The sequence below is a fragment of the Centruroides vittatus genome, unplaced genomic scaffold (genome assembly GCF_030686945.1).
Source record: "Centruroides vittatus isolate TY-2023 unplaced genomic scaffold, ASM3068694v2 contig_2646, whole genome shotgun sequence".
NCBI classification, from domain to species: Eukaryota; Metazoa; Arthropoda; class Arachnida; order Scorpiones; family Buthidae; genus Centruroides; species Centruroides vittatus.
This window is the reverse complement of record NW_027121685.1, coordinates 15,516-41,533: the sequence shown is the minus strand read 5'-3', so window position 1 is coordinate 41,533 and position 26,018 is coordinate 15,516. Positions and strand designations below refer to the sequence as shown.

The following is a 26,018-nucleotide window of genomic DNA, read 5'->3' as shown; positions in this document are numbered from 1 at the left end:
TGGTTACCTGACGTCATCGGACGTTGGTTATATGAAACATGCGCGTTATAGTTTAGTTACGTAAACGTTAATTAAAGTGACTTATTTATTTTTATTTTTTTAACTCTTTCCGCCCTGTGGGCACTAAGAGGACCTCTTTTAGAAGGCCCATTATGGGTTCGGCCAGGCCCACAATGGGGCGACCGGGTGGTGAGGGACGGGGCTCGACATATCCGAACGGACCACCCCCCGAAAAATTCCTGGGGATTAATAAAGTGACTTATATATTAACTCAACACTCCAAAATACACCAACGTAATCTATGTTATCCCGTGTCACATGAAACGCGCGCAGTGCAACTGAAAACACGTCTCGTTACTAACGCAAAGGTCAAGGTCACACGCACCGGCGCGAACTGAGTACGAAAGTTGAGATCCGTATCCGTATTCGCGGATCTAGACACTAATGATCATATCCGCGGAGGGTATACTATAGATTACTCCCTATGTAATTTCGTGTGTTTGGGTATATATCTGAACTCAGGGGACCGAGACGAGTTCAACGATACTCTACTTTTGGACCGGAGACGAAAAATAAAAAAGTTATCATACTTTTTTCCGGCGATCGCGCGATGATAGGGAGTCGCGTCGCTCTCCGCTAAGTCGGCCTCGCTATCGCTATCGGGAGTCCCGTCGCTTGCCGTTAAAATTGCCTTTAGTAGACGTTTCCCCCCTGTTTTTACTTTGTTCAAGAACTACCGTGAATCGATCACTAGTTTAGCACATGGCGGCGTGTGGTGGCGCCCATACGAGAGGTCAGTCGGGCATGTTCGCTGCCATAAGTAACATTAACCGAAATGGCGATCGCGCGATGGTCGGAAGTCGCGTCGCTCTCTCCGCTCTCGTATCGCGTGTTTAACGCTCCGGGAGATGACCGTAGTCCGACGTCACGGATTGCAGACTTTACCGCAAGATGGCAATACTAGCAACTACAGTGCAGTCTGCATGAGAGCATTAAAAAAGTATGGTAACTTAAAAAGTGTGATAACTTTTTTATTTTTCGTCTCCGGTCCAAAAATAGGGTACCGTTGAACTCGTCTCGGTCCCCTGAGTTCAAATATATAACCAAAGTCCTGAAATTCCATAGGGAGTAATCTATAGTACACCCCAATATGGATTTAGGACAATATATATTAAGACTTCTATTGTGTATAGAAAAAAAAAATATTATTTAACACTCTACAGAAATCCTCATGCAAGTTAATACTTTTTTGAGTTTAGACTTATTATATATACATATTTCCATATTATGATTTTCATTAAATGTTTATAGTTAATTAAATACACAAGTGAAAACAATAAATCTAATAATTTTTAGACTCATAAAAAACATTTTATATAAAGAATATTTATAATAATAACCCGGTAACCTTGCATAAGGAAAAAAATTAATAAATTTTTATAATTTAGTAGCGAGATGGCATTGCGTATACATCGGGGACCACAAAATGGCGGAGAATGTACTGTCCCAAGCCCAAACTGAAAAGTTATTACAGTTCCAGGTATATTATAATCTGTTTCTAAGTCTTTATTTGCCATTTTTCGAAACGATAATCTCTGTTTAAAATAGGAATGTTTATTATTATTAAATGTTAATGTATTTATAAGTTACGCATGTGTATAAAATTTGTTGAGTAATACATTCGAAATTCACTAAACTGTGAATTGTTTACGTTCGAATCGCTGTCATAAAATCTATTAAATTGTATTACATTATCGAATAATAATTAATTAAACTATTTTTCGTTAAAAGAAGGGCATGTTTATGATTGAAATAATTTGAAGTTTATTTAAATTTAATATTTTTATTATCCATTTAAACATGGCAGAGCTACAGACAATTCAACTTTAAATCAATATTTTCCTGTGTATGAGTTTAATAAATATAGACCTACTTTTTTTCTTTTACCTTAAAAGACATACATAACAATTACCTTAAAAGACATACAACTTTTCCTATATTAAAATTAGACCAAATGTATAAAAAAAATTCTTTAAAACTTTGTTGTAATGGTCCATTTTCATTCAATAAATAAATAATATGAATAAAAAGAATGTAAATTCATGAACAACAAATCCTTGTATTTGAGATATGGATAGCTACAATTTGGCAAAGATAGCCAAGTGAAGGCATGCAATGTTTTTTTTTTCCTTTAACATGTGAGTCAGTATTTTGCATATACATTTGAAAAATAAACAAGTAAAAGTATAGTTAGTAAATTAGTACTGTCTGATTATTAATCCATTCAGTATGATTGACACCTTACATCTTTGAGATTGGAAGCTTATCTCGTAATCTACTTTTAGCTTATATTTGTTGTAATTATTTATTTTTAAATTTAATTTTTTCATTCTTGCTGCCACAGAATGTAAAGAAATAAAGAAAAAAAATGTTAGTTTGAAAATATGAAATAAAAATATTTATTTTTAGTTTTTTATTTTAACAAAAGTTTAGAAAAATTATTAAAATGTTTATAATTTAATTATTTTTCTATTTTAATTATGTTAATTATATTGCATTTATAAAAAGATTAAAAGTTTAATTTGGTTCTGAATTATTAGCAAACTAAATCAGAAAATTTGGAATTTTCCTCTTATGAAATAAAGCAGCATTTTTAAAAAGAAGCTATAATAATTTTATTTTTAATTCTAATCATAATTTCCAGATTTTGTATTTATTCAGAATGAAGTAAAGAAACTTGTAGATTATCAATTTAAGAAAAGCAATAATTAATTCAATAATTTTAAATATTACTGAAAAGTTTTATCATAAATTTTGCAATATTAATGATTTCATATTGCATCACTAATTTTTATAGTGAATGTGAGGGATATTTATAGTATAGACATTATAGCAAGTGTTTATGATGTTTATAACAGTAAAGTTTTGATAGATTAATTAAACAACAGATGTATTAAAAGTTATGATTCTAAAAATTCCAGATTTTCTAAAATATATGATTGACTTTATAAAATGTGAAAACCAATAAATTAGAATTGAGTTAAAACATGCTTGGCTATAGCAAATAGCTCTCTATCATCTTGTTATTGACATGTAACAATTTAGTAATTCAAATACTAGCTTTCATAAAAGCCAAACTTTTAATAGACTAAGGATATAATCTCATCTTTGAAGTGTCTTTATGTAATAAACTAACAGTTTAAAATATTACATCAGTGAAGTACAGGTATACCTCGAGTTACGTCGTTTGTCAAAAAAGTATATGGAAAAATAATCAAGTTTAAGTCATTTTATTCTACTTTACATCCGTCCGCCACAAATATTGAAGTCGTAATATCACTAGAAAAGTGTTAAAAGCACATAAAATCATATTAAAATATGTACATTTACAGTAAATGTTAATATAATCATCATAAATCCTAGAGAACGAAACATGAAAACATCTGTGTTTCTGTGTTGTCGTCTTATTTAGCGATCTTTAAGTGCTCATTATTGGCATTTTCCACCGTAGTCGTAACTACACAAGTAAATTCGACTTACGTTGTTTTTCAACTTATGTCGCCTCTCCTGGAACCAATTACTGACGTAAGGCAAGGTATACCTGTATATAGAGATTTCAAGTTAAATTTTTAAAATCAATTTTAAAATTTATTAATGAGATCACCTTTGTCTTTTATTATAACTAGGTAGCGCAATAGTTCAATTAATATAACTCATTTAAAATTAAAATTTTTTAAAATTTTTAAAGAGAAGGAAAATTTATAAAACAAAAATTAATGAAATTTCTAAAAAAATTAAAATAAATTTAAATTTGATTATCTTTATGTGAAACAATACTAAAACAATTTCTATAGTTATGTTTCAAAAGAAAAAAAAGAGTTGCAATTAATTTTAAAAAAAATTATAATTAAGGGTTCAAAAAATGCAGGCAAAATTGAATAAATAATAATAAATAAATAAATATTAAAAATTATTACAGAAACTAAAACTAAATTAATATTAAATAAATTAAAACTAAAAATAAAATATTAATTGAAACACTGGTGTTTATACTGAAACCAAAATTAAAAATAAAATCAAAACTAATGAAAATCAAATCAATTGAAAATTAAAATCTTTTTAAAATTTTGAAAATTTCAAATTAAATATCAAATTAATTTTTAAATTTACATTATTTGTCTGTTGCAGTGACAACATTTTGGTTTTAATATATTTACAGATAAAAATTTTTAAAAATACAGTCAAACCTGTTTTTATGCGCTCTTTTTATGTGCGATTTTTATTTGTGCGATTTTTTTAATGCAAATTTTTAATTTGTGCGGTATAGTTGGCGACTAGTCTCGTGCGATTCGTCATGTCTTACGTTGACTTATTATAGCTAAATAAACTTATTATAGCATAAATGCACTTATTATAGTAATATTATTGCATGAATATGCGAAAAATGAAATAATTTACTTTTTAAGTCAACAAAACACCACCTGGACAAAAATATGTAAAACAGACGATAGACCAGACGATGCAGTCAAGTGCTGACATCTGTTGTCAATAAATTCTATTTCGTACGGTTTTGAGTTATTTTCTATGTGAGACTTTTTTTATGCAGTCCCTGTTGACCGCATAAAAAAAATATTTTTTAATTGTGTCGCGAAAACTATTATTTACAGCCATTCGTGAAGTTTCGTGAGATTTTTTTTATGCGTTTTTTTTAATGCGGTCCCTATCCCCCCGCATAAAAACAGGTTTGACTGTAATATAAAAACTAAATCTGTATTCTGTATTTAACCAAAGATTATTATTCAAAAATCAAACTTAAAGAATAGTTGCTGTTGGAGAAAACAAATAGCTTTTTCTTCAAAAGTTTGAGTCAAAAGTGAAATCTTTTTGTATCTCCTATCCCTACTCAAAGACCTTTCTTTCCACAAATTTATACTGAATCCACAGAGGAAGTTAATAGGTGGTCCTTTTAATTAAGGAACAAATTATAGATTCCACATCTGATCTAGTATGATCTAGAAACCGATACTTCTTCATAAAGTGTTGGTTTCATTTTCATTGGGGATGGAACATTTTGCTTTTAATATATATATATATATATATATATACTGTATTTTACAGACTATAAGATGCACTTTTTTCTTCAAAAAATTGCCTCCAAAATTCAGGTGAGTCTTATAGTCTGTTAAATATGATATATATACAGATTAAGATTTCTTCAGTTTAAAATCAATGACTAGCCAAGCATGACTCAAGCATACTTGAACATAATAAAAGTTTATGCTAGGCTTTTGTTTATTGATAAATTGGTATATTAGTGGAATATGGTTTGATCTTCACTCCAAATACTGAATGTCAGGAAGGAAAAAAACACTGAGTGTGGCTGGTAATAACACCCCACTCAGTGTGTTTTTCCTTCCTGACATTGGTGTATTAATCATATAATTATATTAATGATATGCAAAGATAAAAAGCATGTATTCATCAAGAAAACAACAAAGAATTTGAATTTTTTCCATCTAATTATACAATTTTTTTAAAATTATTCTTTGTATGAAGGAAGATTTTTATAGAAACTTAGAAAGGTAAATATATATATTGTTTTCAATATGAGGTATAAAAACTTCTGGCAGATGAGGGAGAGGAGCGTATTGCAGACTAAATTGCAAAGCTTTCAAAAGTCATTGCAGAGATGTTATATTATCCCATGTGATGATTTGGGGATGAAATATTGTTGTCTTATGTTTTATTTGCAGATATATAGTTTTATTTTCAAATATCATTAACATGTAGTAGTCAAAAATAAACTGAACTTTTAATATAATTTTTATTATGTTAATAGTACGAATATTTAGAGAAGATAAACTTCAAAATAAGCACCTTCTATAGCTATATACTTCTGCAACATTCATATTACTAATTAAAAGTTTTGCAGCTCATTCTGTATTACTTCCTTTAGTGTAGTCATTACAGCACTTTTAACCTATTCTGCTGATTTGAACTAGTAACCTTTCAGTAAAGTTTTCATTTTGATGATAACATAAAAATCTGTGAGAGAGATTTGATAAATAAGATATTGTAGAAGTACAAGTATAGATATTTTGTCAGATATTTATTAACTTGGGGAGTATGATACACCAGGACATTGTTATGAAGAACCCAGTTTTTTGTCAAAGATGATGCTGTTTTTGTCTTACTGCATCATGGAGATAACTGAAAATGCAGCTAACCTTTGACTATCCAGTAAAACTATTTAATTGAACTAACTAACTAACATTTTTTACCTTAGTATTCTGTTTTCATCAGGTTTACAAATACTGAGATTTTAAGAACAGTTATGTTCTACGATTTAAAAACATAGGACATTTCCAATCTTGCATATAAAATTGTTGTGCGTGTGCATTGCCATGGATGCATACATGTTGCTAACATATGCAGCATGCATAGCACAAACAAAAGAATATAATTATTAGATACCAACTACATCAATTCCGAGGATGCTATTAATATATCTCAAAGCTTGGAAGTTCTGTTACAAAGGAGAAGACAACCCCTACAGCTTTATTTAATGTACACTTCTGTCCCTTTATTTGTGTATATAATAATTGTATTATTTTGTTTGTGCTATGCATGCTGCACATGTTAGCAACACATATGCATCCATGACGATACGCATGCACAATGGTTTTATATGCAAGATTGGAAATGTTCTATGTTTTTAAATTTGCAGCACATAACTGTTCTTAAAATCTTAGTATTTGTAAACTTGACGAAAACTGAATACTAAGGTCGAAAACATTTGTTAGTTAGTTCAATTAAATATTTTTAGTGGATAGTCAAAGGTTTTAGTGAGTCACTTGTATATTTCCAGTATCCTTACAAGAAGGTGATTAACCTTTTCTCAATGCAGCTAAGTTAGCAAGCATAAATATTGGTTTTTGAAATAATTTAATACAAACCTCCTAATAAAAACTATTTTTTTATTGAATGAATGACATTGAATGTTCTTGCAGTAATTTAATTTATTCTGATTATCATCAAAAGAACTAAACTTCCAAAAATATATTATTTTTAGACAACCTAAAATCACCCTATAACTTTTACATTTTAGAAGGCAGAGTTTAAGCTGGGGAAAAATTTTCTATAGCATTTTAGCTAATTTTACTAAAAAAAATTGTAGCAAAATTTTAGAAACTAGCTAGAATTTCTCATCCATGATGCTGCCCAGAATAATACACAATATATTATTGTTTAAACATTTGCTTATTCTCATAGATACTGTATGTTATTACAGTGGAGTTTTTCTTAATGTTATCTCACTGAAACATTTCACACTCAACTGTGTGCACTAGGTGTCAAATAACAAGTTCAATAACTGTTGATATATGAGGGTAATCTAACAAAAGGTTACTTATAACTATTGTTTTATAAATTTTAGCTGATGGCATATCCTTACCTCTGACAGCAATAAATCTTTTAAACAAACCCCACAATTTCTGATGAACTTTCATCAGAAATTGTGTTTTTAAAATTACAATATTAACAATTAAGTATTTGTTTATTGGAAACTTTCATGTCTACAAAGTGCAGAGAATATGTAACACTTCATACGTGAGGTGATGTTTGTCAAGGTAGACTTTTTGTGTGTAGTTGAAGAGACGAGAGATTACACTTGACTGATACTAACTGTCCTGTTTGACTCAGCTGGTAACTTTAAATTGAGATCAATAGTTGACAAAAACATTTAAGTTTTCCTCAAAACAGTTTAAAATGTAAACAAAATTATATTTTAATTGAAGAAATATTAGATAAAATTATTTTTAATATTTAGTATGTTTACTTATAATGATAAAATGTTTCAACAACACTTTAATTTGTTTAAACGAATGTTTTCAACTCTTTTCACAATGATGTATTCATTAATAGACAGTTCAAATCAACCAAGTAAACACTGGATATTTAGTTATACTTTGGATAATGGTATATGTGTATTAATAATAATATATTACTAAAGAAATTTTCCATTCTTTTTAATTTAAAAGTTTAGTTATTTTTGTCAATAGTGAATTTTTATACATTTTATTAGTCAACCTGAGGAAAGTTACTGTCATAATTAAGTAAGTTTGATTGGATAGTTAATACTTTAGAAATGTTTGGAAAAAAAATGAGAGTTTGAGCTTAAACTTACAAACCAATGCTTGTCAGCGTGATTGATAATGTTTGCTTGGTTTGCAAGTATATTATCAGTTACGTTGATAAGCCTCTCAGACTTGGTAATGACAGTTGCATTTTGCAACTTCCTTTTAAATTAATATTTTTTCTAAATTATACTGGCATTTTCAAATTAATCAGAATTAGAGATAATTGAATTGTAATTTGTATAATGTATGATATATCATACATTATACAAATTGAGTAAAACTGTTTTACTCAATATTTCTGTATTAATCAGTTAGAAAAAAAATACCCTATAACTAAATACCCTAGAATATTTGACAATTTGTTATTTAATTTGAATTAGTTTCAAATTTATTATAAATATTAAATAAATTTTAATATATTTATAAACTAATATTATATATGAATTTAATCATAGACATTTTTAAGTTTTTGAAATGTATTTTTTAACTAAACATGAAGTATTTTAAAAAATTTAAGTCTTTAATTTTAAAGAAGTCAATATTTATCATTCATTTTAAAGAAATAATATATCTATTTAATTCTAACATTTTATAAAATTAAAGTTTGACATAAGAATTTTGTTTTTATAGAAGTATAACTTCTTTGTGATATATCATATAGTTAGTGATAAATTTTTAAGCTTATGGAGAGTGGAAATTAAAATAATTTGTTTTTCCTAGGATCTTACTGGAATTGATGATATGGAAAGATGTAAAGATATTCTTCAAGCACATAATTGGGATATTGAGGTAGTTTTAAAGTAAATTTAGTAATTTATTTTAAAAATATTTCTAATTTTTAGAAATTAATATTTATTAATTGCACAATATCTTTTTTCCAATACACTCTTAATATAAAAGTTTTAGATATGTAAAATTCTAAATGTATTTCACACATCTAGGATTTTGTTTTTTGTTGTCCCTGATGACAAGCTTAAAAAACTTGAAAATACTTGTGCTATGTGTAAGACATGTTTCTTATTACTTTCTTCAATAAAGTAGCATCATGGAAAGTCTTGTGTAATCATGGAAATTGATAAATTATAGATATGAATGACATTGTTGATTTATTATTGTAGAAAGGCAAAGAAGAGGATTTTAAAAGCCACTGTGAAGAGTGCTTTCTGATAGAATGTTTAAGAAATAATAATTCCTAAACTGTGTGTTTAATATTAGGTTACCTATAGGCTGTTTCTTCTTGAAAAAGAAATTGAATGTGTAATGTTTAAAGAAGCTGATTTTGATTAATAGGAAGACAGTGGTGATGGTTTGTAAGGAGCTGGAAGGTCTGTTTGGTAAAAGTGGAATTGGAGAAGAGATGAAACAGATATTCCAATAGATAGATGAGAGTTTAGATGAATGTGGAAAGAATATTAGAGAAAGACATATTAAGAAGCTGAAAGGTTTTTTTAGCTTGTCAAAAAAAGAAAAGGAGGGAACAATGTTGGAGATCCAAGAAGTATTATAAGGTTGTAACATGAGTAAATGTACTGCAGCAAGTTAAGGCTCTTTTGAACCCAGTTTATAGGAAAATATATGGAAATGTGCCTAAGAATGTAAGCATAGTGTAAAGGAAGTAGACCCTTATACTATGATAAAAATTAATCCTAATAAACTTTTTTCATTTGAAAAGAACTGTATTAACTGATTCCAGTTATTTTTCTAATTGGTTATTTTAACACCATTTCTACTTCCTTAAATATATTAGTGTCATCATGTCGTTTGTTTTGTAAATGCATTATTTTCTATTTCATAACTTGTTTCATTTGAAACTACTCGATTAAACATGATAGTTTACTATGTATAAAAAATGATTGAAAATAGATTGTAAAATTGGATTGAGAAAGATGAACTTTAATGAAATAAGTAAAGCTGTGTAGTATATTTAAATAATGCAGAAATGTAAAGATTTTTTTAATGATATTACTGAGGACAGTTTTGTTATTGTTTAATATTAGCAATTGCATCAGAAAACTATCTAATTGTAGAATTCTTACAGATAGCATCTTAACATATTTTGTTTGGGCCTTCTGTTGGAATTAACAACTAGATAATATGCTATCTAATTCAATCTTGAATTCCATATGAATCTTGACTTCTGATTTTGTTAACATAATCAGGACAACATTTATACTAATTAACTTTGTTATGTAAGTTTAATATTAAAAGCTTAGATGAAACAGAGAAGAGGGTAGGATGGATAATGGTGGAATAGATGAAGGAAGAGAGAAGACAATAGAAAAGGAAATTAGGGCAGTAAAGCAGTGGTTGGAGAAAAAGTAATTGAGATTAACTAATCTCGATTACTTTTTCTCAATTAATTAGTAATTAATTAATTAGAGTAGACAAATCAAAAATGGTTATAATCAAGCTATGGCTAGACTTTGTTATGACTACAGTAAAGGGCCAAAGATTTATATTAGGCAGATGAATTGTGTGGAATTTAGAAAAGATCCTATGGTAAACATAGATGCAAAGGTAAAAAGAATATTAAAAGACAGCAGTTTCCCAGAGATCATAAAAGAGACTTAAGGTGCTGCAGCTTTGTTTATGTATGTAAAGACCCAAAGGAACTATGGGATTTTAGGCCAGTAATAGAGAAGTATAAACTAAAAAACCCCTAAGTATGGTAATGAAGGAGCTAGAAGTTGGCTTTTCTTATCAGTTTTTCAAAAGCCACTATTCTATATCTATACAGATCCCATAAATCAAAAAGGTACACATATAGGTGAGTTAAAAAGTAAAGGCAATTTGAAATTATGAAGTAACTGCAACGTGGAGCAGCTGATGCAATGCAAGATGCTCACATTTAATGATGGTTAATTCAACTGTGTGTAGTGCAGTGCTCCAACATTAGTCATATGGCAACCTGGAAGATGAAAACTTAAACCCTCCACTGTGTGATTGCACCATTAACAAACAACATGTCATAGTGCTGTTTCTTTGAACATAGAGAGCAAAACCTGTGGAAATTGCTTCCAAACTGAACCACCATCTGATGGTGGTTTAGTTTGGAAGTGCAAGCCACATGAATCAATGAAAAGTTTATGAATGGGTAGAGAAATTCAAAGCAGGAAGAACAAGTTTAACTGACAAAAGCCAATGTGATCATCCATCAACATCAAGTACACCAGTTCACATCAAGAGAGCAGATGCTTTGGTCAGAATAAACTGATGAATAAAATCGCAAGTTACTGCATACTTGGATATCAACTATGGATCTGCAAAAGCTATTGTGCATGATGACCTGGAGTTCTATAAGGTTTGTGCAAGATGTGATTCCAAACAGCTTTCTGTTGTTCACATACCATCTGTAAAACTTCATTTCATCTCAAAATTCTTCCAGCATTTTCTTTTCAACATCCTTCAAGTGGGAGTTTATAGATAGAAATGTTAAAAGAACTGACAGAAGAACATAGAGTTACAAAATCAGAATTTTGGAAGGTATTTGGAAGTTAGAAAGAGGACTGAAAGAGGAGGAGAAGAGGAAAGAATAGCTGAAAAAGACAGTCTTTTTGTTTTTATGTTGCTGTTGGCATTATATAGGTCCTGGAGAAAGTAACAAATAAGTGCTGAAGAAAAGTCACAATTTGTGACAAGTTTAAGAACAAGAAGGATAGAGAGGATAGAGCTGGCTGAAGTGAAATTGGTAGTGAAGAAATTTTATGCAGAACTGACAAGGAGAACCTTGGATATGAGAGTGAGAGAACATTGAGTAATGTAGAAAAGGAAGAGGAATGACCATGCTAGTGGACATTGTATTGGAGAGAAGAGGTTAAGAGTGATTTCACACTATGACCAACTGAACTAATTGAATCAATTCTTCTAAGTCATGTTGCCATGGCAACAGTAGTAGACCAACAAACTCATAGTTTCAGTCAGACGGATTTAAAAATTTAAATATATGTGGTTTACTCAGAGCAGCTGATGAGCTACAATGAATTGATGAGTTGCTCTGAAGCTATAACCAATCAGTTTGAATTTATTAAACCTATGTAGTGAGAAAATATGGCAGAAAATAAAAAAATTGGAAGAATTGATAAAAGAAGATAGTATCTGTGGATTTATATTTGTTAAGCAGTTAATGTTACTGAAAAAATATACTACAGTAAAATGATCTAAAATGGAAATCTGTCTAAACTTTTTTGGAACAGAATGATTTTCTATGTTAAATTCTACTATAAGCCAGAAACCTGTCCAATGCAGAAATGGAAGAGGTTTTTTTATATAAAGAATGAAACTTAATCTAGATAAAGTGGAAAAATAAGATTCTACCTGCAGACAAAGAAATAAAATTGTCTTCAGGTATAACAGTCATTGCAAACTGTATTCTGAAAATGGTTTTAAACCTCGTCAGAAATGAAGCTTACATGATGAGGACATGGAACAAAGTATTTGTTAATATTAGTCTTTGTTGGAATTAACCAGGGGCAGAATTAAATACTTTTAATCAAGAACTTTTAATAATTAGAATGCAGTTCTGCTTGATGAGAAATTATTGTCTCATTAATAATAGTGTATAAATGATCTTTTTATCTAGCATATACAAATTAAATAAGTGAGGTAAGAGCAGATTTTTGTAAGTAGACCTTTTAAGTGTTTAAACTCAGGTTAAATTATTATCTTGGGCTATAGCAAGATTACATTATAAGAAAAGATTTAAAATAGCATTGGCAAATTTTAACCAGAAACTTTTTTACACAATTTGTTTATCAACATAGGAATATTTGAATAGGAATGAATTGAATACTTTTTCTATATATGTAAAACATGTACATTTTATGATAGTTTATTAGCTGAAGAATGAATATTGCAAATTCTGTTTTGAATGAAAGTTTATTGTGCATCAACCACAAAGTTAGACTTTTCAAGCTAAAGATTAAATCTCTTTGCTACAATTGCTATGAAATATTTCCTTATGCTTAATAGTATAGCACTCATTCTGTAATCTCCTTTTTTAAAAATCATTTTCAATTTTACCAGATTACATACTTTTGGGTAAATGGAAAAATATATTAACCTGTCAGCTGTGCACTTGATAATCCAAAACAACACCGCTGTTTTGTGATTTTTAAAGTGGTTTTTCAATTTGTGATATCTCGCTTAAAAATTGTTGTAGATATGATCTGTTTTCGGTTTTCTATCACATACATATTACACTTTACGGTTGTTAACTTCAAAATATTATGTATGTTTAAAAAAATTAATAAAATTTAAGATTTTAAAATATTAAAAAAATCGTTTTTTTTATAAATATTCCATTAATTTGTTATATGCATTACTTAGATATGTCTATTTTCTGTCAAATGAAAAAAAAACTGCAGCTTTCTAAATCAACATAGAGAAATAATACAGCCTATAGATTATAATGCCGATCGGCATGGGGGGGTGGTGACTTTTCTAAATCTAGGTCAATACACTTTTATTATTGATATGTATTTGATTCTATTTATACATTATTTACACTATTGTACTAATAGTAGACTATAATAAGCGATTATTACTTTATTATATTAATGACTATACATGTATTTCTTATGTATTACGGAAGTACTTTGTTTTTTGAAAGATTTATGGCCAAATGGTTTAAAAAACATGCTTATTTGTTAAATAGGATAAATATACATAAAAACTTATTAAATTCAAGCTAAAAATAGATAAGAATAATGATTTATAATTGTTTGTTTGTAGCTGACAATGTAGCTCTGAGTTGGTATAACTTTTTCCAAGAAAGTTCCCACCCCACAAACCCAAGTCGATGCTTATTGGTTAAAGGATAGTCATTTAGCTATAATATACCAATTAGAGCCCAACGGGCATGCTAACTAAAATTTTATTGTTAAATGAACAAAAGAAGGGTCTCCCATAGACTTAACATGGAAAAAAGGAGTGTTGTTAGTAAATTTAAAAATATGGGGTGGTAACAAATATCTTATTTGTTGAAACAGACTTAGTCTTTGTAGGTAAAAGCCAATCAGTGCTTAAATTGCCACCAACTAGTTAATTATGAGAAAAAATTGACACTTACTCCAACTGGAGTACTGTGCAACAGTTTAACGAAAACCAGTTACTCAATTGGGAGTACCATGCAAACAACTGGTTAAACAGATGTAGAATCTGCTGTTTTATCAAATTTTACCAAATATTTAAAAAAATTACTGTATTTGGAATTTTATTTGGCTTTGTGAAGAAATTGATCTTTTAGGTGTTTTATCATCTCACTTGTTAGTTAATTCTTGAATTGAAATTTCTTCATCCAAAAGAATGTTAGTGATGAATAGTCTGCAAAGTTAACTTAACTGAAGGGAAATCAGATTATGAGAATTTGTTATAAAATAAAATCATGTATTGAAGTCAATTAGCTTTTGGATTGAATATATTTTCTTTCTAAAATTATTGTGAACCAAAAAGATATTGAAATTAAATTTAAAAGTTGTAAATCATTATCTGGAAAACAATCTCTTTTTGTCTTGATAGATTAAAGTACATTTTTTTTACTTTTCCTATATTCCTTTTGATTTTTAAGTAAGGAATTATTTTTAAAAATCTAAGCTTTCAGTATTTTTCAGTAACAGCCTAGATCATATGTTAAAATCATATGATTATGTTGTTACCACACTATTCTTTATTGTTATTGTAATGTTAGACAGGCAGAGCCAAACTAAGATTTTCTAATTTGCTTATTTGCTTCTGCTTTATCATATGATTTAATTACAAAATATTCATATTTACAGATTATTAGATATTGATAAATCATAACGAGAATTAAAAAACATTAAAAATATTACTTTTAAATTCTTGAAATTCATATTTAGTTATACAATGAGGTTTTTCAAATATTCCATGCCTTCTAAATTTGTATTAACTTTAAAAGTAACTAAAGCTGGAAAATGATCTGACAGTCATTATCTAAATAGTGTTGTCCAACCAAAATTGTTTACTGGGCCAAAAACAAAAATACACTGTAAGTTGCACATATTTATTTATAACAAAACATATATGCTTATACAGTATTTTGTATGTATTTTAATGTAAAACTTGCTTTTCACTTAATTACTTAATATCAACAGATATTTGTGATGTTGTACAACATAGAAAACCAACTAATTTTTTATTGGTCAATCTATTACAACTTTTACATTTAACACGCTATTCAATTTTGTGAAGAAAAGATTCACAAAGATAGGTAATTTCCAATGCAACTGTAATGCTCATCATCAGTTTTTTTACATTAGGGAATTTATCATTATAGACGTATTTTGTATAAAACTGAACTTTGTCATTGGCCTCAAACATATATTTCAATTCAGAAGATGACTAGAGATCTATTAAATCTATCTGCAAATTTGTTGGAGCTTGTTCCACAACAATATCAAATGGACATAAGAAAACATTAAAATATATTCTCATAAATTTTTAAATATGAAAATTTCTCTTGAAATTCTCGTAGTAAATTAGCAATTTCTTGTGCATATTTAGAAAAATGTTTTTTGTCACTATTAAATTTATTTAATTTTGGAAGATAGATTGTAGTTTTTGATTTTAACTCACTTTTTGAGTTTTGCTATGAATGCTTTTATATTTTGATAACAGTCTGTGATTAATTTGTTTTTACCTTGTACTTGTGCTTATTAAGTTTGTTTAATTTCATTATGATATTTGTAAGGAAACATAAATTCAAAAGCCGCTGTCCATCATAATTCAGGAACATTCTGATTATTTTCATTCATACATTTTAAGCTTCATTAAAAAAATATTTAATAACTGTTTTAATTTTTGAGTGTACATGATAAGGTGTCATACATCATATTAATGTATTTAACTATACATGTGATATTTTATTGTAATAAAACCCTATATAAGATAATTACTGTTTAAAAAGAGCCACACAAAAACATTGAGTGGTCAATGGGTTGTTTATGGTGGATCTAGAATGTTAAAGTCAATACATAAATCACTGAATAAACTAGAACAGATTGACACAAGAGAATTTTACAAGAATATCTAAGCTTATTAAATTATGTAACATGTATAATTTTAGATGATATAATAAGTTTAAAAAAATTTTACCAAGTCTATTACAAACTGTATCTTTAGAAAGCCAAATGTTTTGAATTAGTGGATTTAAGTCAAGATACCAAATGTCCATTCTTTGCTGTTCTTGAATTGAGATTATCAATAATTGTTCTGTATGAAGATAATTGGCTTCAGGCTTGTATGAGGGCTGTTCAAGAAAGGGCTGTCTGATTATTAAAACCAATATCTAGTTAATGGATATAATAACTTGTTTAATCTAACCCAATTTTTTGTTAATTAGAAGACACATATTTCCAAATGGACCTATAATTTTTGTGCCAGACTAGAAATGATATAATACTGATCCTTAAATAAAAGTATATTTTTGACTGTTTCTGTTGTTCCAGTTACAGTGGGTGATCAGTTAATGAACATAATTCGTTTGAAGACTTTGTTCCGATTATTGATTTACCATAGGTTCTTATGGGAATTTGATTAATTTGTTCTGGAGACCCCAAAAAATAAAAAATACCGTATTAGCCCGAATATAACGCGATATTTTTTGACCATTTATTTTCCGTTAAAAAATCGACTTGCGCTAAATTCGGGGTTTAAGTAATGGAATGTAATATAAACAAGGACATTTTCCTACAGAGATTGAAACGTGACTGAACGTCAGACCTAGCTCGACCGACCACTTCAAAACAACCATGTGATCTAGTTAGTAGGCCTGCACTTTTGTTTGCATAGCGCTACTATAGTAAGGCTATGTCTCCGCTTGTTCGAAGTTCATTAGTCACGTGATTTTTCGACCGCCTTTTAGTCACGTGGGCTTTCACAGACGCCATTTTTTATCTTAAAATTGTGAAATTTTTGGCTTCGCTCGAAAAATTATTATTACATCTTTCTTTTCTTTATTTTCTCTACTTTTAAACAATGTAAAATATTTCTATATTGACAAAAATGCTTTATTTGTGTCGAATTTAATGTAATTTGATACATAAAACGCAAAAAATAAACATATCAAATTTCAACTCGCTGTAATTTATCTCATGTTTCACCGATTGCCATCGGGTTTGTAAATGGGGAAGAAATATGACTCATTCAAGTTAAGTCAGTAGAAATTTCGTACTACTGCGAGAAAATTTGTCAATAGACCCGCTTTACCCCCTAACGCGAAAGTCAATAATGAATAACGGAAGTCAATGAGTTCTCATTCTGAAAACAGTTCAGATTCTGAATAAACATTTCCATTTTTTGTTGTTACTTACGTAATATTAATTTTGTTTTACATTACTTAATTTTATTGACATGAATGTAACCTGTGTTATTAGCTATAAATACCTAAATAAATGCTTATCTGATTGAATTTTACTTTCTTTGAATTCTTTTATGAGTATTATTTTTTTTTCTAAATATCTTTATGAAAATTTTGGAGTCGCGTTATATTCGGGCTAATACGGTATATACTTTCTTACTACATTTATTTATATGTAATAATAAAAATACATATATACACAGTCTTGCATTTTTATTAGTCATGTTTTTTCCATTTGTGGGGGTTAAAGAATCTGTCCAGTGTCAATTGCTTTTCTCTCTTCTTCAGGATTTTTCAGAATTAATTAATAGCATTGTAATTGTAGAGATCCCCGAGCGTATTAATCTCAATTTGGTTTGGATGCCATTCTAAGACCGTTGTTCTGACATCCTCCCACTTCTTCAAAAGATGTTTAATAGCGGATAAATGCATTAATCCTCTTTTCAGAAGAAAACATATCTCACAGAGTTTCTTGGTGTACTTCATTCAAGAGTTCTTGGCGTTCTTCTGTCATCAGATTAGTTTCAGGTTCCATTATGAGCTCTTCATTGTTCTTTATTTTTCAGATGTGATTTTTGTTAGTCTTTTAGCAGCTTGAGTCTTGTTGATTATACAGTATCTTTCTTAGATAAGATTGAACTGCAGCCTATTGTAGACCTGTTTAAACCATACTGCCCAGCAACTTCAGATGTCTTCTGCCCACTCTCTACCTTTGCTATTATACTCTCACCTTTCGGAAATAAAAACCCAAGCAATACTTAATGAGTGCCTGCCGGACAGTCTTGTGAATACTATAAAATAATAATTTCTGTCAGAAAAATAAAAGGTTGGAATTACAAGGGAGAGTTTCAAAGTTCGGAGGAACACTATCAATCAGTATATATCAGGTTGAGCATCAATGTCAATGTCTCCTGTGCTCCGAAAAGTTTCAAATTGTTGCTTGAAGACAAAGGAAAACCAATCGATATTCATTATTTTATGTTGCTTCTTCTTGTGTTTGTTCTGTGAGTTGTTTGTTAGCCGAACATAAAAATCTTTCGTGAAAGTGTTCATTGTCCAATTTGTTTGTTAACTGAACTGTTCATTAACCAATCACCCACTGTATATTGAATTTGCCTAAAGAATGAAGGCATTTTGTTTTCCCAATTCTTTACGACTCTAGTTAATTATTTTAAGATATTCCGGAGGTTATATTTTGAGAGTTTTTTATATTATCTTTGTTTGATTTTAATCAAGATTGATATAAAGAAAATTGCATAAAATTATTTGCATTTATAATAATAATGCTGAAACTATAAGTTATTTTTTGTATTTTTGTAAAGATGATTTCAACTTTTAATCCCTGTTTTTTGCAGCAATGCAATTAGGATTAAGCAATTTTTTCCATCTTGTGGTTCCTTTATAAGATTTGCTAAGATTTGTGTATCCTGTCAATTTCTCAAAATTTACCAATTTTTGCTCTTATAAACAGGAAAATAAACTGGTTTCTGATTAAAAAAAAATGATCTAAGAGTTATTTGCACTTGATTTCTTTGACAAAATACAGTAGAGAGTCGTTTATCTGAATCAATTGGGGACTGGGGTTGTTCGGATAACTTATTTTTCAGATAACCGATTATGTATGAAAAAATATGTTAACCTATTCATGTTGAAATTTTTCTCCATTGCATGTCGCTTTGCGTTGAATTTTCATCGATTTTAAGCCTAATGAAAATTTTTATAATAATCGTGGCTATTGTATTGTTAAAAATTATTTCTTTATTTTGTACAAACAAAATAAATATATTGAAAAACATAAAAACAAAAAAAAATTATACTTTAGAAGTTAATCTAGTATCAAAAACGTTCAATTCAGCACGACACAGTTCGACTGGAAAGCTTTCGGTTAACCGACATTTCAGTTGATCGGCTTTTGGATAAACGACACTCTACTGTATTTCAGTTATGTCATTTTTTGATGAACATTTTATTAAACCATTTTATTTTTTTTTTTGTTGGTCTTGAATTTTGGGGTAGTTGAATAATGTAATTCCATTCTGATTATTTCTGTTAATCAAAGAAGTTCATTTAAATTCCATAAACTCTCTTTCTATTTGGAATTTTTCAACTTCTTCCTCAAACTGATAGTCTCTTATTAACTAATTTAAATTGTGATTTAAATTCCCCAAAATTTTCATGAATAGCATTTAAGTTTTCTCTAACTAGTTCTAACCGATTGGTTAATTCTATGACACAACATTAATAAGATCATTAAATTCTGTTCATTACATATCTATTCTGAGATTCCCATAGGGTTGACTCACCTGAAGTTTTAGTAAAATTATTTTTTTCTTCATTTTGTTTCCGTGGGTCTTAATCATTAAATAACAAAATCTAGCCTTTGTGATATATTTCTTTGTACATTTGATTTATTTCTAGTCAACAGAAGGTTTGTCATATTGGTGATGTTAAAGAATCCCAATTTAATTCACACTAATAGTAGACAAAACAATGAAAATTATCACTGTATTCCATTATTTATACTTCAAACTCAGAATTTTGCATTGCTTTTTCATTTAGACTTAAATAAAATCTTATTTAATTAGTATATAAATTAATATGTATTTCCTATACTCAGGAAATTAAATGCAGAATACATTAAGTTAAAGAAATCAGAATTGTAAATAAAATTTCAATTTATTTTTAGTAATATATAATGGTTTTTTCCAATTATTTTCATTTTTCTTTTAACTACATTTTTGTAGATCAATTAGTTATAATAAATTTAATGAGTTTATTGGTAACGTTAATTATTGTTTTAAATCACTTCATAAATGTAACTTAATAAAGAATATTATTTTCAAGTTTTATCAGCATTCTCAAAATGATTGTAAGGCTGCCTACATAATATATATTCACATTTAATTCTTCTTGACTATTTCGTTTCATGTACACTGTAGCATAAATTTTTATTTTAAAAAATGTTCTTTATTTAAGTTGAAGTTGTTTTTGTTTTTAGATTTAAAGTTTATAAAATGATGATGCTACCAACTAAAACATAACTGCAGAAACCAAAAATTATTAAACTGCAGAAATCTAATGCATCAAAGAGTTTATTACAACAAAAATTCTCAAAGGTATTGTATTATTCTCATTTTCAAGTGATGATAATTAAAACGAAAATGAAATACAAAAAGTGATTTATATATTGCAGCCATAAAGTATTAAATATTTCAAAACCATTCACAGAAACAAAATCAATGAGATTGCAATGAATGATGATGCTTTTCTTAATAATTAGAACAGAAATATTTGTTCTAAAAATAGCTGTGTAAAAGATATTAAATTGAATTATATTCAGACTAGTTGTTATTGTGTGTTTAATATGTTCATTTATATATGCTAACATCATTCAAAACATTAATATTTGTGTAAAAAGCATTCATTTTTAATTTGTATTTACTTTTTAAATTAAATTTTCTGTATATAAAAATATCTATACAATTAGGTAGCTGTACAAGATACGTTAAACATTAGAGAAGGTACACCTTCTGTATACAACCCTCCACTTTCAGTTCCACCACCTGTTGTTAATCATCCAGCAGATCAAAGGTAATTAATAATTTTGAATATTTTACCTATGTAATAACTGTATTGTCTCATAATGAAACTTTAGGTTTACACTAAAACACAGCAAAAAACTTCATTATTAGAATTGAAAATTTGATTTTACACACAATACTATTATAAAACTATAGCAAAATGCTAAGTAGTAACAAAGTATTACAATTCTGTAATTGGAAATTACTGTTTAAAAAGTATATTTACTAAATTGTATACATTATTTAAATTTTTAAATAAAAATAATAATTTTGAAATTTAGAACTTTTTTGATTTTTTAAAAATTATTACAACATATATTAATTTCTGTAGGATATACTATGCATCTTCTGCATTACGACCACAGGGTATCTGGGGATGGAGTTACTTCTTGCTGACGTTTCCATTTAATTTTATATATAATTCACTCTTAAGTCTTCTGAGATTTTCATGTGAGTAGTATTAAGATTTAAGTTATAATTAGAGGTATCTCTCATATCATACAAGAGTTACATTCCAAAAAAGGTGCCATGTTATGCAAAGTCATTCTATACAAAACAAAGGACTAATGCAAAACATGGGGTTAGGTTCCAAAAGTTAACAAAAGTGTACTATTCTTTTTCGTTACTAAGAGAAATATGTTTATTAAAGCAATCAATAATTAATCAACAATCACAATTAAAAGTACTGTATTATGCATTAAAATTAATTTTAGTTAAACCGGGGCATTTTCTTTTTACAAAGTATTGTTGTCATCTCAGCTTTTTTGTTGATCTGCAACATTTTCATTTTTTTTATTTTTATCATAAACAATTTTTGAGTGACAAAATAAAAATATGTTGTTAATCAAAAATTTGTTCAGTCAAGTACCGAGATATTGCTGTATTTCTTTCATCATTTTTACAAATGAAGTAATCATTTATAGGTAAGTAATACCTATGGTTAAAAACAGTTTAACAACACTTACCTAAAAATGTTTAAATAAACTTTACTAAATATGAAGATTATTCTATAAAAACAAAACATAGTGACAGTTTTAAGGGCTAAAGTCTGAAAGCAATGATGATGACATCTGGTTGATAGGAAAGTTAGTGCAATTTTTTTCTTCCTTGTCCTATCAATTTTCATTAAAGTAAATGTGACGAAAAGCACAAAATAATTTGAAAATTTCAGTATTCTAAAATCCATGAGCAAATCTGAGACAAAGCAAATGCCTACTTGAATTTAAAAAAAAAAAAAAAAAAAAAATTGGATAACAAAGTCTACACTTAAAAATTGTGAAATTATGTATGGACGATTTCCAAAACCATGTTAGAGTGAAGCCAGAAGTTGTGTTGTTTTGGGGATATCTCCAATTCTCAAACTGTGTTAGAGTGAAGCCATGTTATAGAAGTACTGTGTTGTATGAGGGATATCTGTATATTATTTTAATTGATGTTGTTCTGGTTAATCATAAATTGTTATAAAAATTTTAGTGTATGTGACAAGTTTATGTTGTTCAAAAATTGTTAGTAAATTAGTTTCATTAATAGAAATAATTTTTCTTGCAGTCAATTTGATCAGGTCTGATCCTCGAAGATGTAAGTAGAATTTCTTACATTTGTTAATAAATTAGTTTATGTGATGAAATATAAAATTAATTTTGTATTTTGTAGATGATATTAGTGTAAATAAAAGAAAAGTAAAGCATAATTTTTATAAATAAATGAATAGAGATTTTTTGATACTATAGTACAACATTTTAAAGGATCCTGAAGTGAAATATTTTTATTATTATTTATGATGTTAAGAAATTTGTGAATCAAGTTCTTGAGAAATAAAACTTCTACAATAATAAAAAATTTTAAATTAGTACAGAATGCTTTAGTTTTCTTTACCCTTTTTAATATAATAAATTAAATCTGGGTCTGATTATTTTAAATTACAGTTGTCCCTAGTAATTACTACGAAAATTCAATAACTGATTTAATTACTTGTTCATATATATTTTTTTCAAACTATTTACTTTTTGCATATTTTAATAAATGTTGTAAATTTCCAAAATAAACTGAAAATTGAGTTCAGTTTGAGCTAAATAAGGACATTTTGAATGTTTTAAAATAGTCAATTAAATTGAAATTTTGGCATAATTCTGATTTCTTTAGATAATTAGGAAGAAAAACTCTGTTTATAATAAAAGTTAAATTCAATGAAAAATACTTTTGGAAAAATTTTTATACAAAATTTTAAAAATTAAAATCAAGTGTTTTAATTTAATTATATTCTTGGGAATTTGGATTATAACTAATTACATCAAAATCTTTGTTTGCTTGTGAGTAAACAAAGGCTTCGACATAATCTTTTACTTTAAATTTTATATATTCTAAAGCATGCATGGAATTTAAATGTTTATTATTTTTTTTTTTTTTACTGTAATCTGAATATGATTGATTGTTTAAGACAGTTGAAAATGTTTATACTTCAGCTTTTAATATGTGTAAAAGTTAATCTGTTGTATTTTAAGTGTTTCAATCAATTTAGTATTCTCCTTTTTATGGTGAAAGTATTATGGAACATATTCTAAATACCAATCCTAATTAGTATCAAAATATAATAGAATTGATATTTGAAACTATCAAATTTTATTGCAAAGAAATTGATATGCTAAGAATACTTTAGTACCCCTTACAAATTATTTCACAATTATTTCTATACCTATCTGGAAAATATTATGACTAGTAGAAGAGTCTCTTTTTTCTTATAGTATGTATAAATATATAATAGAGCTCTAGTTAACTGGAACCATTTAACGAAGATTCCATGTTATCCAAGGTAAATTGTAGAACAGTACTTTGTAAACAAAGATGACAGCTTATTTTATAAATTTTGGTTGTATAATATGCTGTATTAAAAAGAAACTTGTAGAAGCTTTGAAAATAATTTATGCTAGTGTCTTTCTGTTTATGGCAACAGAAATTTTAATTGTAATCATTGTAAAACTTTTATAACAATATTCTTATATATATAAGAAAATCACATCTTTTGTATATATATACAAAAGGTGTGATTTTTATTAGTCTATTACTGGAATGTAGTTCAATTTCAATTTTTTATGTACAGTATGTATGTTTATCAGAATACATTCAAAATTTAAACAAATATAAATATGCATTCTTTCCAACAGATTAATTAACACCCCTATATGAATTTAGCTAAAATTATTTTAACATGTTTCTGTGAATATCATAAAAATATTTTCACCCATCTACAATAAGTAAATACATTTATAAAAACAATTAAAATGTAGAATCTTGTTGTGACATATAATTTTTCTTTTGAAATGCAACTTAAAACTTATTGTTAATTTCTAGAATGTTTTTAAAAGTTATACTGATCATTCTGTTTGAATATTGTTTAACCGAAGCCATAAATAAAATGGACAAAATTGCTTCAAAAAAATTATAATGATGTTCTTATACATCAAGTTTAAAAAAACCACATTCACATAAATGTGTGAAAATTTTTCTTTTATTGAAAATTAATAAAAATCCCTAAATAAGTGATGCAAAAAGTCAAATCAGACTAATTTACTTAGTGTTTTCAATAAACAAAAAGTGGTCAATATAATGATAACAATTCCATACTATATTGGGTGAATAAGTTTATTGCACTCGAATATGTTGGAAACTCAAGTAAAGTATGTTTATTTTACTAAATTATGTTGATTACATATGAATATAAAAACAAAGAAATGAGTTGAATACAATGATTTGGGGTAATTCACAATACACAAAAGACTGATAACAATTATAACCTCCCCACCAAACAAAAGATCAGAATGTCACAGTGAAGTACAGTAGGGATGGTGGCATCCTGATCAAGTAAAGTAAAATTACAACCATATGTACTGTACAATTTTAACTGTAGTAGAATAAATAATAAATCACCTTTACAAAACTTTGACATCTTAACAGTACTATCAAAAAATGTTGAGCTACCATATCAAAATTTTATTCATTTAAATAAAGTGCATTATTTAGAGAACTTTTTGTTTGACTTCAACAAGGTATTAAGTATTGTATTGTAGAATTAACAATCTTCATTCATTTATATTAATTATATATAATTTTATTTACAAAAATCTTGTAAGTAAAAAATAAATATAGAAATTCATTTATTTTGTTAGTTGTAACAGATCCAGTAGGAGATGTGACAAATTTCATCAGCAGATATGAAGAATCTTATGGCAAATGCCATCCTGTTTTTTATCAAGGAACATACAGTCAAGTAAGCAATAAGTAATAAAACATCTATTATTGTTGTGGCAGTTATATTACAAATATTTGTGTAAAAATTATTGTAGGCCTTAAATGACGCAAAGCGTGAGTTAAAGTTTCTTTTAGTATATTTACATGGAGATGATCATCAGGATACTCCATATTTTTGCAGGTTGGCTTCTGCTTTTCATTACTATAAAACAAAAAAGTTACTTTTATAATTTTAACATTTTTATAACTGAAATTTTTTTCTTTTAGGTCAACACTTTCAAATAAAGAAGTAATAGAATTTGTCAATACAAATATGATATTTTGGGCTTGTTCTGTTACATATCCTGAAGGTTACAGAGGTAATTTTTATTATTGCATTAAATTAAATTCAGTATATCTGATAATTGTTTTTATATTTGTTTTTTTCTAAATTTCATTATTTATTAAGATTGAATTATAAAATTTAATTCTTTTAAAAATATTTTCAGTTTTTACTTATCATTTTGATTTATGTAGAAACATTTTTTTATTAGAATCAATTATTGTTGCATTTTTGAATACTATCTTACAGTATTTGTTTTTTCATGACTTTATTGGCAGTGATTATAATATTCTAAGACAGTGAATATTAATATTCTAAGATTTTAAATAATTTATTTTAAATGTTTAAACAGATAACTA

General features: G+C 27.6%; 1 protein-coding gene across 1 annotated transcript in view; it reads left to right on the top strand.

The window, feature by feature from the left end:
• Nucleotides 1-1,410: 1,410 nt before the first annotated feature.
• Faf2 (Fas-associated factor 2) overlaps nt 1,411-26,018 on the top strand; it is a 30,602-nt gene continuing 5,994 nt past the window's right edge. The window contains exons 1-8 of the mRNA XM_067266099.1: nt 1,411-1,540; nt 8,859-8,927; nt 20,999-21,102; nt 21,424-21,542; nt 22,641-22,670; nt 25,256-25,356; nt 25,433-25,518; nt 25,605-25,696. Of these exons, the coding sequence (XP_067122200.1) occupies nt 1,487-1,540; nt 8,859-8,927; nt 20,999-21,102; nt 21,424-21,542; nt 22,641-22,670; nt 25,256-25,356; nt 25,433-25,518; nt 25,605-25,696 (655 nt within the window). The 5' untranslated portion in view covers nt 1,411-1,486. The remainder of the gene's footprint in view (nt 1,541-8,858; nt 8,928-20,998; nt 21,103-21,423; nt 21,543-22,640; nt 22,671-25,255; nt 25,357-25,432; nt 25,519-25,604; nt 25,697-26,018) is intronic.